The following is a 14,267-nucleotide window of genomic DNA, read 5'->3' as shown; positions in this document are numbered from 1 at the left end:
CTATGTTTTCCTCCAGCACTGTGTGTTTGGCTTCCCCTGGATTCACATTGTTGGTCTCCCTCCATCAATGTCCCACCGAGCTCCCACAACCCATGGACTTCCTTCTCCATGGAGATGTCCCAATGCTATCTCACATGGACGTGGCTGCAGACCTGTCCCCGTGAAACACACTCACTGCTACCCCAAGTGCCAACACAATCAACGACCGCTCTCACCACCGTCGTTCCCTCTGTAGACATACAGCACAGAAACAGGCCCTTCGGCCCACCGAGTCAGTGCCAACCAGCGATCACCCCGTACACTAGTACTATCCTACACACTAGGGACAATTTACAATTTTACCAAAGCAATTTAACCGACAAGCCTGTACTTCTTTGGAGTGCGGGAGGAAACCGGCGCACCAGGAGAAAACCCACGTGGTCACAGGGAGAACGCACTAACGCTGTACAGACAGCACCTAAGGTCAGGATCAAACCTGGGTGTCTGGGGCTGTGAGGCTGTAACTCTACTGTCGTGTCAATGTGCCACCATCACTAGTACCAAGGTACAGTAAAAGGCTTTTTTATTGCGTGTTATCCAGTCAGCAGAAAGACTAAACACGATTACAATCGAGTTGTCCACAGTGTGCAGATGCAGGATAAAGAGAATCGCCTTCAGTGCAAGATAAAGTCCAGTAGAGTCTGATCCAGTGTGTGCAGTGCCCAGTGTCTCTGGTCCCAGTGCTTACCTCCCTCTGCTCCGGCAAGGTCGGCTACCTCCACCAGGAGGCGGTAGGTGAGTGAGCTGTAGTCTGTCATGTCTCTGGCGAGGGTGACCTTCCCGTCACTGTCCACTGTGAACAGGGGTTCCAGATCCTCAGGCTCCTGCCCGAGCTGTCGGAAAGTGAACTGTCCGTTCTCAGTCGAAGGGTCATCCTCATCTTCTCCCCTCAGCTGAACTATGCAGGCGCCTGGAAAACATTAAACTTTAGAGATACAGCGTGAAAACAGGCCCTTCAGCCCACCAAGACCATCGATTGCCTGTATACTAGTTGTGTCCCACAGGCTGGGGACAATTTACAGAGGCCAATTAACCTGCAAACCTGCACGTCTTTCAATAGTTCAATGGTTCTTTATTGGTAACAAATGCAACTGCACAGTGAAATTCTTTTTGCATATATTACACATGCAGGTGGCTCCATGTATTGGAGCCATTTCCAAATGTGGGATGTGACAGGAAACTGGAGCACGAAGAGAAAACACACACAGTCACAGGGAGAATGTGTAAATTCTGTACAGACAGCTCCCGAGGTCACGATCGAACCCGGGTCTCTGTCACTGTGGCTCTACCATCATGCCGCCTCAAAGGATGAGCAAGTTACAGAATGGGAGCAGTGTGCGTTGGAGGAGTCCCTGCACTGGGGATCAAACTCAGGTATAATAGGCAGAGCAAAGGGGAAGATACACAAAACATAAACCTCAGCCCAAATCATTGGGTATTTTTAAAGTGGAGATTGATAGGTTCTTGATTAGTAAGGGCGTCACAGGTTACGGGGAGAAGGCAGGAGGATCGATTTAGAGATACAGCACGGAAACAGGACCTTCAGCCCATCGATTCCACGCTGACCAGTGATCACCCAGTATACTAACAAATATCCTACACACCAGGGACAATTTACAGGGGGCCAATTAACCTACAAAACTGTACATCTTTGAAATATGGGAGGAAATCGGTGCACACAGAGGAAACCCACGCAGTCACGGGGAGAACGTGCAAACTCCACACGGTCAGCACCTGAGGTCAGGATCGAACCTGGGACTCTGCCGCTGTGAGGCAGTAACTCTTGCGTTGCACCACTGTGCTGACCTCTGATCAGCCATGATTCAATGGTGGGGCAGATCCAATGGGCTGAATGGCCCAATTCTGCTTCTTTGTTGTAGTTATATAGAATGCAAGCCTTGCTTTGGTCACCCTTCACTGCGATGAGTGGCCGGCGCTACGCTGCCATACGCGGACCCACCTTTCCTCCTGTGCTCCGTTACGAAGGCGAGGTGAATCTCTGGGGAACAGACGGGTGCGTTGTCGTTCTCATCCATCACCATCACCTGTAGCTCCAGCGGCTCGGCGTACAGGTCCCCCGCATAGTCCAGCGCCGAGACCGACAGCCGGTACTATAGGGGAAACCGCCACACTGTCACCGGCCCACACCAGCCCCGTAGACCATACCACACGGTGTCACCATCCCAGCATCCCCGTCTCCCTCCCTCCCTCCCTCCCTCCACACACTCCCTCCCTCCCTCTCTCCCTCCACACTCTCCCTCCCTCCACACTCTCTCTCCCTCCCTCCCTCCACACTCCCCTCCATTCCATATCAATATCCCGCCATTCTCTGCATATCCATGTCACTATCTAAGTCTCCTAAATGCCACTCATATATGCCTCCACCACCACTCCTGGCAGCACGTTCTACTCCAAATGAGAGCTCACCAAAGTCCTTTAAACCAACAAAGTGACATTCTAACTCTTATAGTCAATGCCCCGACCGATGACACGCCTCCCTCACCGCTCTGTCCACATGTAGCCACTTTCAGGGCGTTTACAGGCCTGTTAAATGGCAGCAAGCAAGAACTTCAATGTTCCATTGCCAGTACAAACCTCACCTGTGACAAACCTCACCCATTGCCCCTTGAAACCCCAACCCCTGCATGTCCTGGGATGTCAGGACTTTCATATGAAGAAAGACTGGATAGACTCAGCTTGTACTCACTAGAATTTGGAAGATTGAGGGGGGATCTTATACAAACTTACAAAATTCTTAAGGGGGTGGACAGGCTAGATGCAGGAAGATTGTTCCCGATGTTGGTGAAGTCCAGAACAAGGGGGTCACAGTTTAAGGATACGGGGGAAGTCTTTTAGGACCGAGATGAGAAAAACATTTTTCACACAGAGAGTGGTGAATCTGTGGAATTCTCTGCCACAGAAGGTAACTGAGGCCAGTTCAATTGGCTATATTTAAGAGGGAATTAGATGTGGCCCTTGTGCTAAAGGGATCAGGGGGTATGGAGAGAAGGCAGGTACAAGATACTGAGTTAGATGATCAGCCATGATCATATTGAATGGCGTTGCAGGCTCGAAGGGCCGAATGGCCTACTTCTGCGCCTATTGTCTATGTTTCCATATTTCTATGTTGCTTGTTTCCCCCCCTTCCCCCTCCCCCCCTGCATGCTCTCCTCTCCTCCCAGTCACACACAGCCCCAACATGAAACATCCTCGCTCTTCCTTCATGATTAAAGGGTCACATTTTTTTCTCTCTCTCTCTTTCTCTCTCTTTTTTTCACTCTACCTCTCTTCTCTCTGTATCTCTCTATGTATATATCACCCCTCTTTCAATCTTTCCCTTTCTTTCTCTCTCCCTCTCTCTCTCTCTCTCTCACACACACAACCAGGTACATGGGTAGGGTGTAGAGGGATATTGGCCAAATGCAGGCAGTGGGACTAGCCCAGTTTGCCAACTTGGACAAGTTGGGCTGAAGGGCCTGTGTCCGTGTTCAGTGTGGTAACAGGCTCTTCGGCCCACCTTGTCTATGCCGACCACATTAGCATACTGGGCTAGTCTCATTTGGGCCCAGAGCTGCACTCTTGTTTCCACGGGGCCAGCACAGGCCAATGTGTAAGTGATCTCCGCGGGTCTGCCACTTACCTCCGGCTGTTCCTCGTGGTCCAGGGGCTGGTTCAGGCTGATGCTTCCTCGCTCGCTGATAGTGAAGAGCCCGTGGGGGGCGGGGGGCTGCGACTCCAGCTGGTAGCGGACCCGCTCCCCGTTCCAGCGGACCTACGGACACGGGGACAGAGACGGAGCGGTCACCCCCTCCCCACTGGACACCCCCCCGCCGCACGCCATCCCCCTGCTCACACCCTCACTGCCGCTCATCTCCGCACTCCCTCACCCTCCCTTCACCTACCTTCCCTCCCCTCACCTCTCACTTCCCTCATTCCCCCTTTCCGTCCCTCCCTCCCTTCCTCCCTCCATGCCCTTACCCACCTCCACCCCCTTCCTCTCCTCAACCCTCACCACCCTCCCTTCCTCTCCTCGCCCCCTCACCCATTCCCTCCCTCCCCATCATTCACTCTCCCTTCCCTAGCCCCTCTCCCCCCTTCCCTCCCATCCTCTCTCTCTTCTCTCTATGTTTCACTCTGTCTATCTCTCCGCTCTCTCACAATCTCTCCCACACTCTCTCTCTCTCTCTCTCTCTCTCTCTCCCCCCCCCCCCCCCCCCCCCCCCCCCCATCTCTCTCTCTCTCACTGAAACAGATACATGGATAGGCAAAGCTACATGGGCAATGCAGGCAAATGCCAGCAATTGGTTGCCAGCTTGGGGCATGGACAAGATGGGCTGAAGGACCTGTTTCCATGTTGTACTGCTCGGCGACTCTCTCCTCTACAGCAGTGAGGGACGTTCAGTGGAGGGTAGGAGACCGCAGTCACCTTCTAGAGGGCGGCTGGGGATTTAGGATGAACATTTTATTGAGTGAGAGAAAAAGAGAGGTGGGGTGAGCGGAGGGAAGAGGGAGGGGCTAGTGAGGGAGGAATGAGATGGAGGGGGGGGGAGGGGGGGGGAGGGGGGAGGGGAGGGGGGGGGGGGAGGGGGGGGGGGGGGGGGGGGGGGGAGGGAAGGGGGGGGGGGGGGGGGACGAGGGGGGGAGGGAACGGCGGGCGAGGGGAAGGGGAGCAAGGGGGAGGAGGATGGAGGAAAGGGAGGGGAGAGGGATGGGAGGGAAGTGAGGGGGGAGTTGGCGAGAAAGAGGGAAGCCAGCATCTCCCGGGGTCACCGCCCGGAAAATCCCACCGAACGCCCCCTGGAAAATAACCTTTTATTGGGTTTTCTGCCTGGAATCAGCTCTGCTTCGTTCCACTGCTTGCTTCTTCTATGTTTAGATCCATCTCCAGCTTTAGTGTCAGTGAAAAAAATCCCATGCCCAGAGCAAACAGCTGCTGCTCCTAGTCGCACCGAACCCGCCCCCAAACCTCGGCTCCCCAGCGCCCCGACCCCCGGCTCTCCAAACCCCGACCCTTCAACCCCTGACCCTTCAACCCCTGCCACCCGGCTCTTGAACCCCCTGACCCTTCAACCCCTGACCCTTCAACCCCTGCCACCCGGCTTTGAAACCCCCGACCCTTCAACCCCTGACCCTTCAACCCCTGAACATTTCAAGCCCCGCCCTTGAACCCCGAACTTTCAAACCCCGAACCTGCAATCCCCGACCCTTGACCCCCGACCTTTCAACTCCCGACCCCTTCAACCCCCGACCCTTCAACCCCTGACCTTTCAACCCCTGACCCTTCAACCCCCGACACCCGGCTCTTGAGCCCCCGACCTTTCAACCCCCGACCCTTCAACCTCCGACCGTCCCTGAGACCTCCAGCCGTTGCTCAGCTAACTCCCCACATTCTCCATGATCACCACCACCTCTTGTTCTATTTGTGGTGCTGACAACCCAACAGCTCAGTTTAGTGTAGTGTTTAGTTTCATATTGATTCAATTACTTTTATTCCATTCAGTTCAGTTCAGTTTAATTTCATTTAATTTAGGGTGTTGTCTGTGTGGAGTTTGCATGTGACCACATGGGTTTCCTCCAGGTGCTCCAGTTTCCTCCCACATCCCAAAGACACGTGGGTTTGTGGGTGAATTGGCTGCTGTAAAGTGTGTAGGGAGTGGATGAGAAAATGGGATAACATAGAACTAGTGTGAATGGGAGATCGTTGGTCGGCACGGACTTGGTGGGCTGAAGGGCCTGTTTCCATGCTGTATCTTTCAATCAATCAAGTGCCCATTGACTCCAGGGTCCGGTGTGTTTGAGCCCGAGGCCTCACTATTATGCCTTTGGTACTGAGAGGGAGAAACCACACTGGTCCTCATAAAAAGCCATGAACCAGAACGTGCAATAGACATCTGGACAGGTACACGGATAGGAAAGGTTTAGGGGGATGTGGGTCCAACACGAGCAGGTGGGACTGAAGGTCAGCATGGGCATGTTGAGCTGAAGGGCCTGTTTCTATTCTGTACGACTCTGTGACTTTAACCCAAAGCCAGTTCGCTACTACCTCAATGTAAGAAGAGTTGAAAATTCGTCTTGATGCAAAACATCATCTAAATGTTCTCCAGAGATGCTGCCTGACCGGCTGAGTTACTCCAGCATTTTGTGCCCCTTTATCCTGTATCTGTACACTGTGGATTGCTTTATTGTAATCCAGTAAAGTCTTTCTGCGAGCTGGATAGCACGCAACAAAAAGCGTTTTACTGTACCTCGATACACATGACAATAAACTAAACTAAACTCCTCTCCCTACACATCATCCACACCCCTCCGATCCCTGCATGTCTACGTGCCTATCTAAAAGGTGGACACGAGGAACTGCAGATGCTGGTTTACCTCGGTGTAAGAGCTGTCTGTATGCTCCTTAGTGGGGAGGAAGGGTCCTCACCTTTGAGAGAGGCAGTGGATAGGGACCCTCGTGGTTCTCTCGCACAGACACGGGGCTGAGGGGGACCCAGGTGTTTTGTGTCACGTTGATAAGGATGTGGGCCTGGGCGTAGTGGCCTTGGCTCAGGTCGCCCATGTCCTTCACCTGTATGGCCAGCTGGTAATGGTCAGCTATGTCCGCATCCAGTGTGGCAGCACCTGCAATCACACACAACCAGGTTTATGTTAGAGATACAGTGCGGAAGCAGGCCCTGTCGGCCCACCGAGTCCAGCCTTCACCCCGTACACTGACACTATCCTACACACTAGGGACGATTTACAATTTTTACAGAAGCCAATTAACCTACAAACTTGCACGTCTTTGGAGTCTGGGGGAAAACAGAGCACTCCCCCATTCAGTCATGGCTGATCTATCTTTCCCTCTCAACCCCATTCTCCTGCCTTCTCCCCATAACCCCCGACACCTTTACTAATCAAACACTTGTCAATCTCCACTTTTAAAATGCCCACTGATGGCCTCCACAGACGTCTGTGGCAATTCAACAAAAATGTCATCCTTTGGCGAATGAAATTCCCTCCTCATCTCCTTAAAGCTACGTCCTTTTATTCTGAGAACAATCTTCACACGACGCTGGTCTGATTGACTTGCAGGGAGCAGGAGTGATGGAGAGGAACACCCTGTGTGCGTTCAGGCAGAGACTGACGGCGTTTCCAGCCCCCGCTGTTTAAACAAAGCATGTGTCAGCTGCCGCCCCCATCCCCAGCCTCTGCCGCAAGGTGACAGCTTGCCTCCTGTTCCCGTAACACACGTCACCAGCAGCATCCCGGGTAAAACCTTATTAAGTAGCCGCGGTGAATCAGCGAGGGGCAGAGAGACGGTGTCACATCCTGTGTGTGTGACACTCAGCCCTGAACACGAGAGTGGCCCAGTGGGAAGCAGCCACTTGCTGTGTGTGTGTGTATGTGTATGTGTGCACATGTGCGTTTGTGTGTACACATGTGTGTGTGTGTGTGTGTGTGTGTGTGTGTGTGTGTGTGTGTGTGTGTGTGTGTGTGTGTGTGTGTGTGTGTGCTTGTGCACATGTGTGCATGTGTGTGCATGTGTCTGTGTGCACATGTGCGTTTGTGTGTACATGTATGCATGAGTGTATGCATGTGTGTGCGCATGTGTATGTATGTGTGTGTGCACATGTGCATTTGTGTGTACACATGTGTGTGTGCGTTTGTGTGTACACGTGTGCGCGCGTGTGTGTGTGTGTGTGTGTGTGTGCACATGTGCGTTTGTGTGTGCGGTGTGTGCATGTGTGCGTTTGTGTGTACATGTGTGCGTGTGTGTGTGTGCACATGTGCGTTTGTGTGTGCGGTGTGTGCATGTGTGCTAGCGTTGTCATGTTGTGCTTTATGCCTCGGGTGTGAAGAAGTGTCCCAAACTGAAACGTCACCCATCCATGTTACCTAGAGATGCTGCCATGATCCTCTGAGTTACTCCAGCACTCTGTGAAACGTCACCTATCCATGTTCTGCAGAGATGCCATCTTACCCACTGAGTTACCCTTGTGAAATGTCACCTAGTCCAGAGTTGCTGCCTGATCCACTGAGTTACTCCAGCACTTTGAGACTATCTTTGGAATAAACCAGCATGTGCATTGCTAGTTTTTAGACATTGTGCTGCTGCCTGGCTCCTCACCAGGCCACTGCCTCTGCTCCCCCTGTGGACAGCACTGCACCAGCACTGTCCATGGGGAAAACAGGCAGCACTTGGTGCCGAGGAGGTTTACCAGATTGATGTGTAGGAAGAAACTGCAGATGCTGGTTTACACCGAAGATAGACAAAAAAATGCTGAAGTGACTCAGCAGGACCGGCAGCATCTCTGGTGAGAAGGAATGTGTGATATTTCGGGCCGATCTTCCATGTTCTGTTCAAAGGGGAACAGAACCATCCTATCACCAACTAGAGAGCGGTCCTGACCTCATTGGAGACCCTTGGACTATCTTTAATCGGACTTGACCGGAGTTTATCTTGCACTAAATATTCCCTTTATCCTATATCTATACACTGTGGACAGCTCGATTTAATCATGTATAGTCTTTCCGCTGACTGGATAGCACGGAACGAAATAGCTGTTCACTGTACCTTGGCAAAAACTAAACTAGACTAATGTTCCATGTCCTCTATCCTATGCTCCATATGCCATGGCCTATGATCCATGTTCCATATTCTATGTCCTATGATCTATGTTACATGCTCCATGTCCTATGTTCCATATTCTATGTCCTATGTCCCATGTTCTATGTTCCATCTTCCATGTTGCGTTACCTTCTGTGGTGAGGGTGAGGTGGCCAGTCTGCGGGTTGACCTGGAACATGTTGTCTGAGGGCAGTTCTGGCTGCTGGCTGATGATCTGGTAGCGGAGATCAGCGTTCAGTGTCTCGGCATCGTCCCGGTCACTTGCGACTACCTTCAGGATTCTGTACCCTGCAACCACACACAGCCTGGGGTTACAGCAGGACACCCCCCCCCCCCCCCCCCCCCCCCCCCCCAGCCCCTCCCAAAACCACACCTCTACCTCCCAATAACCTACAACCCCACACGTCTTTGGAGTGTGGGAGGAAACCGGAGCACCAGGAGAAAACCCACGCGGTCACAGGGTCACGGCTCAGAAAACCGCAGTTGCCCCAAACCCGAGACAAAAGTAGAATCTACTGGAAGCACCCAGCGGGTCAAGCAGCATTTGTGGAGAGAGAAACACAGTCAAGGCACCAAGTGGTCGAGCTCTCATTAGAACAGATATCCCTCTAAAGAAACAAGTAACTGCAGATGCTAGTTTACCAAAGAAAGACACAACATGCTGGATTAACTCAGCGGGTCAAGCAGCATCTTTGGAGAACATGGACAGGTGACGTTTCAGGTCAGAACACAACTTCAGTCTAAAACATCACCTATCCATATTATCTGGAGATGCTGCCTGACCCTCTGAGCTACTCCAGTATTTTGTGTATTTCTTTCGTAAACCACCGGCTGCAGTTTCTTGTTTCTATAGAGAACAGAGATCAGGAGAAATATCTCCCTTAAGAAGTGGTTAAACATTCCCCTCCTCCGGCAGCTCATTCCATATCCCCACCACTCTCTGTGTGGGTCGGTTGCCCCTTGGGTTCCTATTCCTTTTCTTCATTGCCCTACCCCGGGAAAGAATACACTCTGTGCATTCACCCTATCTATTCCCCTCATGATTTTATACAACCCCTCAGCCCCTCCCCCCCCCATCCTCTCCTTGTAGCTCAGGCCGCCAAGTCCCAGCAACATCCTCATACATCTACTCTTTATGCTGAGAGATGGGAGGCACTATGTGCAGAGTCACTGCCTTGTAGCCCAGAGACCAGGGTTCAATCCTGACCACGGGTGCTATCTGGGTGGAGTTTGCACGTTCGCCCTGTGATCACAAACGTTTCCTCCGGATGCTCTGATTTCCGACCACATCCCAAAGATGAGCAAAATGCTCATTAATTAATTGCCCTCGGTAAATTACCCCTAGTGTGTAGGTGAGGGGTAGGAGCATTGAGGGCACAGGAGTTGTATTAAGAGTGAAAATAGGCAGGGGAATGGGAATGATGGGAACACTGAGTCTGCATAGACTCGATGGGCCAAATGGCCTCTCTCTCTGTGTCATAAGGAAATGTAGAGCAATGGTGCTGCTCAGTTCTACACGGGCACAAGACTAACATCTGATGACTCAATCCCTGAACATAAAACCTCAACAGTCATCTGTCTAACGTTTCAAATTATTTGCTGCTTTACATAAATATTAACAGTTTAGCGGCAGGAATGGCTGAGGCTGTGAGCGGTGATCATGCATCAATGAGACACGTCTCCCGGGAAACCAGCAGAGATTGTTGCTGGCTTGTTAATCTCCTCACAGTATGTGTGTGTGTGTGAGAGAGAGTGTGAGACAGAGTGTGAGAGAGAACGTGTGTGTGTGAGAGAGTGTATGTGAGTATGTGTGCATGAGTGTTTGCGTGTGTGCCTATGTGAGAGTGCATGTGTACATATGTGTGTACATGGGTGTATGCATGCATGTAGATGTGTGTGCATGTATGTGCATGCATGCGTGTGTGTGAACATTAATGGCAACATGTCCGGCACTCCAGAGAAAACAATCCAAGTCTGTCCCTCCTCTCTCTGTCGCTAATACCCTCTAATCCAGGCATCATTCTGGTGAACCTCCTCCGCACCCACTCCAAAGCCACCATGTCGTCCTGCAATGGGGCGACCAGGACTGCACGCAATACTCCAAATGCAGCCTTGCCAAAGTTTTATAAGAGAAAAAATCTTAAACTGCTGAGAGGGTGGGCAAGGGGACGGTGTGGTGGGAATATCTATGATAGGGCGAGGCGAGGGCTGCCGCTGGGCTGCGGGAGGGGAAAGAGGGAGATCAGAGACAAAGGAACGGACAGATGCATGAAATGCAGAGGGGCAGGCAATGGGATGAAACCTTTTGGTTACCTGCAGGCGCTCCCATGTAGACGCGGGCTAGAAACGTGTCCTGTTCAAACTGGGGAGCATTGTCATTCCTGTCGGTGATGTTAACAGTGATCGACACGGGCTGGTCCAGCTGTGCACCCTCATCATTCACCACAGCAACCTAGAGCAGGATGTGTAGAGTCAGGAGTGACAAGTGTGAGGTTTATTATTGTCACATGTACAGACTCTGCTGCCTGACCCGCTGAACACTTTGGGTATTTCCTTTGTGTTCTTGTTTTGTGTAAACCACCACAGCGGCCCAGCGGGTAGAGCCGCTGCATCACGCCGCCAGTGACCCACGTTCAATCCTGACTACGGGAGCCGTGTGCGTGGAGTTTGCACGTTCTCCCTGTGACTGCGTGGGGCTTCTCCGGGAGTTCCGGTTTCCTCCCACATCTCAAACACGTGCAGGTTTGTAGGTTAATTGGCCTCTGAAAATTGTCCTTAGTGTATAGGGAATAGATGAGTAAGTGGGATAACATAGAACTAGTGTGAACAGTGATCAATGGACAATGTGGACTCAATGGGCCGAAGGGCCTGTTTCTATGCTGTATCTCTAACCTAAACAAAGCTATTTATTATTGTCATGTGGACCAAGGTCCAGTGAAGAGCTTTTAGTTGCATGCTCTCCAGTCAGCAGAAAGACTGTACATGATTATAATACAACCATCCACAGTGTACAGATACAGGATAAAGTCCAATTAAAATTAGTTCAAGGGCCTCCAATGAGGTGGATGGTAGCTCAGGACCGCTTTCTAGTTGGTGATAGGATGGTTCAGTTGCCTGATAACAGCTGGGAAGAAACTGTCCCTGAATCTAGAGGCGTGCGTTTTCACACTTCTGTACTTCTTGTCTGATGGCAGAGGGAGTGACCGGGGCGAGACTGGGCCTTGATTATGTTAGTGGCCTAGCTGAGGCAGCGTGAAATGTAGATGTAGAGTTGAACTAAACTAAACTGAAGGGGCAGCATGGTGGTGCAGCGGTAGATTTGCTGCCTCACAGCTCCCGAGACTCAGATTCGATCCTGACCTTGGGTGATGTTTGTATGGAGTTTGTACATTCTCCCTGAATTAAAGTACACTAAACTAAACTAAACTAAACTAATAACTAAACTAATAACTAAACCTCCTCCCTACGAAACAGTTTAACAACCTCCTCTCTCACTCCCCCCCCCCCCCCCCCCCTCTGTGATTCCCCCTTCCCTCCAACTCTACGACCACATCTTAACCCAGACCCGGTACCACAGCCCCGTTTGCTTTCTCGAGACTTGCCTGCGCCTCCATCTTGTACCTCAATTCATCCCTTCCCACCCGAACCACTCCCTCTCCGGGCACTTTTCCTTGCAACCGCAGGAAGTGCTACACTTGTCGTTTTACCTCCCCCCTTGACTCCATTCAAGGACCCATGCAGTCTTTCCAGGTGCGGCAGAGGTTCACCTGCACCTCCTCCAATCTCATCTGTTGCATCCGCTGCTCTAGATGTCAGCTGCTCTACATCGGTGAGACCAAACGTAGGCTTGGCGATCGCTTCGCCCAACACCTCCGCTCGGTTCGCAATAACCAACCAACCTGATCTCCCGGTGGCTCAGCACTTCAACTCCCCCTCCCATTCCGAATCCGACCTTTCTGTCCTGGGCCTCCTCCATGGCGAGACCACCATGGTCTGAGGACCACCGTAAATTGGAGGAGCGGTATGAACATTTACTTCTCTAATTTCAGGTAGTCCCTACTTTCTCCTCCTCTTCTCAGCTCTCCCTCAGCCCACTGGCTCCGCCTCTTCCTTTCTTCTTCACACCCCCCCTACCCTCACATCAGTCTGAAGAAGGGTTTCGACCCGAAACGTTGCCTATTTCCTTCACTCCATAGATGCTGCCTCACCCGCTGAGTTTCTCCAGCATTTTTGTCTACCTTAAACTAAACTAAACTAATCTTAAGGAAAGAGCACCCGATCCTTATTCCTGCCAGACCAGAATCAAGGGAGAGTTCCCATCCCCAGCCACCAACCTGCAACTCGTAGCTGCCCCTCTCTTCCCGATCGAAGGAGGAGCGGGAGAACAGGAACGTCTGCCCTTCGATCCCGAAAGTCCCGTTGTAATCGTCCTCCAGTCTCAGTCTGAAGTCTCCACTGGTGTTGGTCTCCACCTGGAGCGGGAAAGGTGCACCCACACTGAGGCAGTACCTTGACCCCTCTCCCACCCTTCACCTCTTCCCACCCCACCCCCTCATTCCCACTTCTTCACCCTGGGGACAATACAACCCCCCCCCCCCCCCCCCCCCCCCCCCCCCCCCACCACCTCACTGCCCCTCGTTAGTTCCTGCCCCCCCCGTCTTCTCCCACAACTCACATCTGGGAGCCTTTACTCATGGAATTCCAGTGCTGAATAGCAGGAGCTCCATGTTCCCGCAGATCCCACAACATTCCCACATCGTTCCCACACAATTCCCACAATATTCTCCCAGTATTCCCAAAACATGCCCAGTCCACAGTTCCCACAGCATCCCCCACGGTTCCCACAGTATTCCCAGTTCTCACAGCATTCCCATAGCATTCCCAGCTCCCACAACATTTCTATTGTTCCCACATTCCCAGTTTCCACAGCATTCCCAAAGCATGCCCACAGATCCCACCACATTCCCACATTTTCCACAGCTCCTCAAGCTTTCCTATAACATTCCTACAACATTCCCACAGCATTCCCACAACATGTGTGTTGTGCCCACAGCACCGTGCCCACTGCTCCCTCCCTGCTGTGCCAACTCGCTGCCCTCTGGTGATGACCCCTCACCTTTGCCAGGAACCAGGGGAAGTGGCCGTCGTAGTTCTCAGGCACCGTGACAACAGTGGCTGTCGACAGAACTCCGAGCAGGGTCATCAGCGCACACACCTGGTCGGAAACAAACGCCTTAGCAACCAATTTTCAACCCTCGTCTCCAGAGCATTAACCAACGAGGTTTTAATTCAAAGACACAGTGTGGAAACAGGCCCTTCGGCCCATCGAGTCCATGCCGCCCAGCGATCACCCGTTCACACTAGTTTTCTGTTATCCCACTTTCTCACCCGCTCCCTACACACTAGGGGCAATGCATAAGCCCTGGAGTCAGCGAGGAGCTTGGGCCGATGGGAGGGTGAACCGGGGTAATGCCTCCAGCACCTTCAAGGTCGGCTACAGGAGGCAGCCCCGGAACACAAAGGTGGCTGGGCGAGGAGAGGAGAGTCAGTTTGCAGGAACAGCTCCAGTGGTACCTGGACGTGACGCACACAGACAAGAAGCCGAAGCAAAGAAGTC

At 52.2% G+C, this 14,267-nt stretch overlaps 1 protein-coding gene across 1 annotated transcript in view; it reads right to left on the bottom strand.

Annotated features, from left to right (window-relative positions):
• Positions 1-14,267, bottom strand: part of cdh16 (cadherin 16, KSP-cadherin) — a 35,503-nt gene that overhangs the window by 17,295 nt on the left and 3,941 nt on the right. The window contains exons 3-10 of the mRNA XM_055648809.1: positions 13,767-13,865; positions 12,985-13,122; positions 10,964-11,102; positions 8,780-8,938; positions 6,464-6,660; positions 3,680-3,811; positions 2,000-2,150; positions 728-949 (exon numbers count right to left, since the gene is read on the bottom strand). Of these exons, the coding sequence (XP_055504784.1) occupies positions 728-949; positions 2,000-2,150; positions 3,680-3,811; positions 6,464-6,660; positions 8,780-8,938; positions 10,964-11,102; positions 12,985-13,122; positions 13,767-13,865 (1,237 nt within the window). The remainder of the gene's footprint in view (positions 1-727; positions 950-1,999; positions 2,151-3,679; positions 3,812-6,463; positions 6,661-8,779; positions 8,939-10,963; positions 11,103-12,984; positions 13,123-13,766; positions 13,866-14,267) is intronic.

Source organism: Leucoraja erinacea, chromosome 17 (genome assembly GCF_028641065.1).
Source record: "Leucoraja erinacea ecotype New England chromosome 17, Leri_hhj_1, whole genome shotgun sequence".
Lineage (NCBI taxonomy): Eukaryota > Metazoa > Chordata > Chondrichthyes > Rajiformes > Rajidae > Leucoraja > Leucoraja erinaceus.
This window is presented reverse-complemented; position numbering and strand designations above follow the sequence as displayed.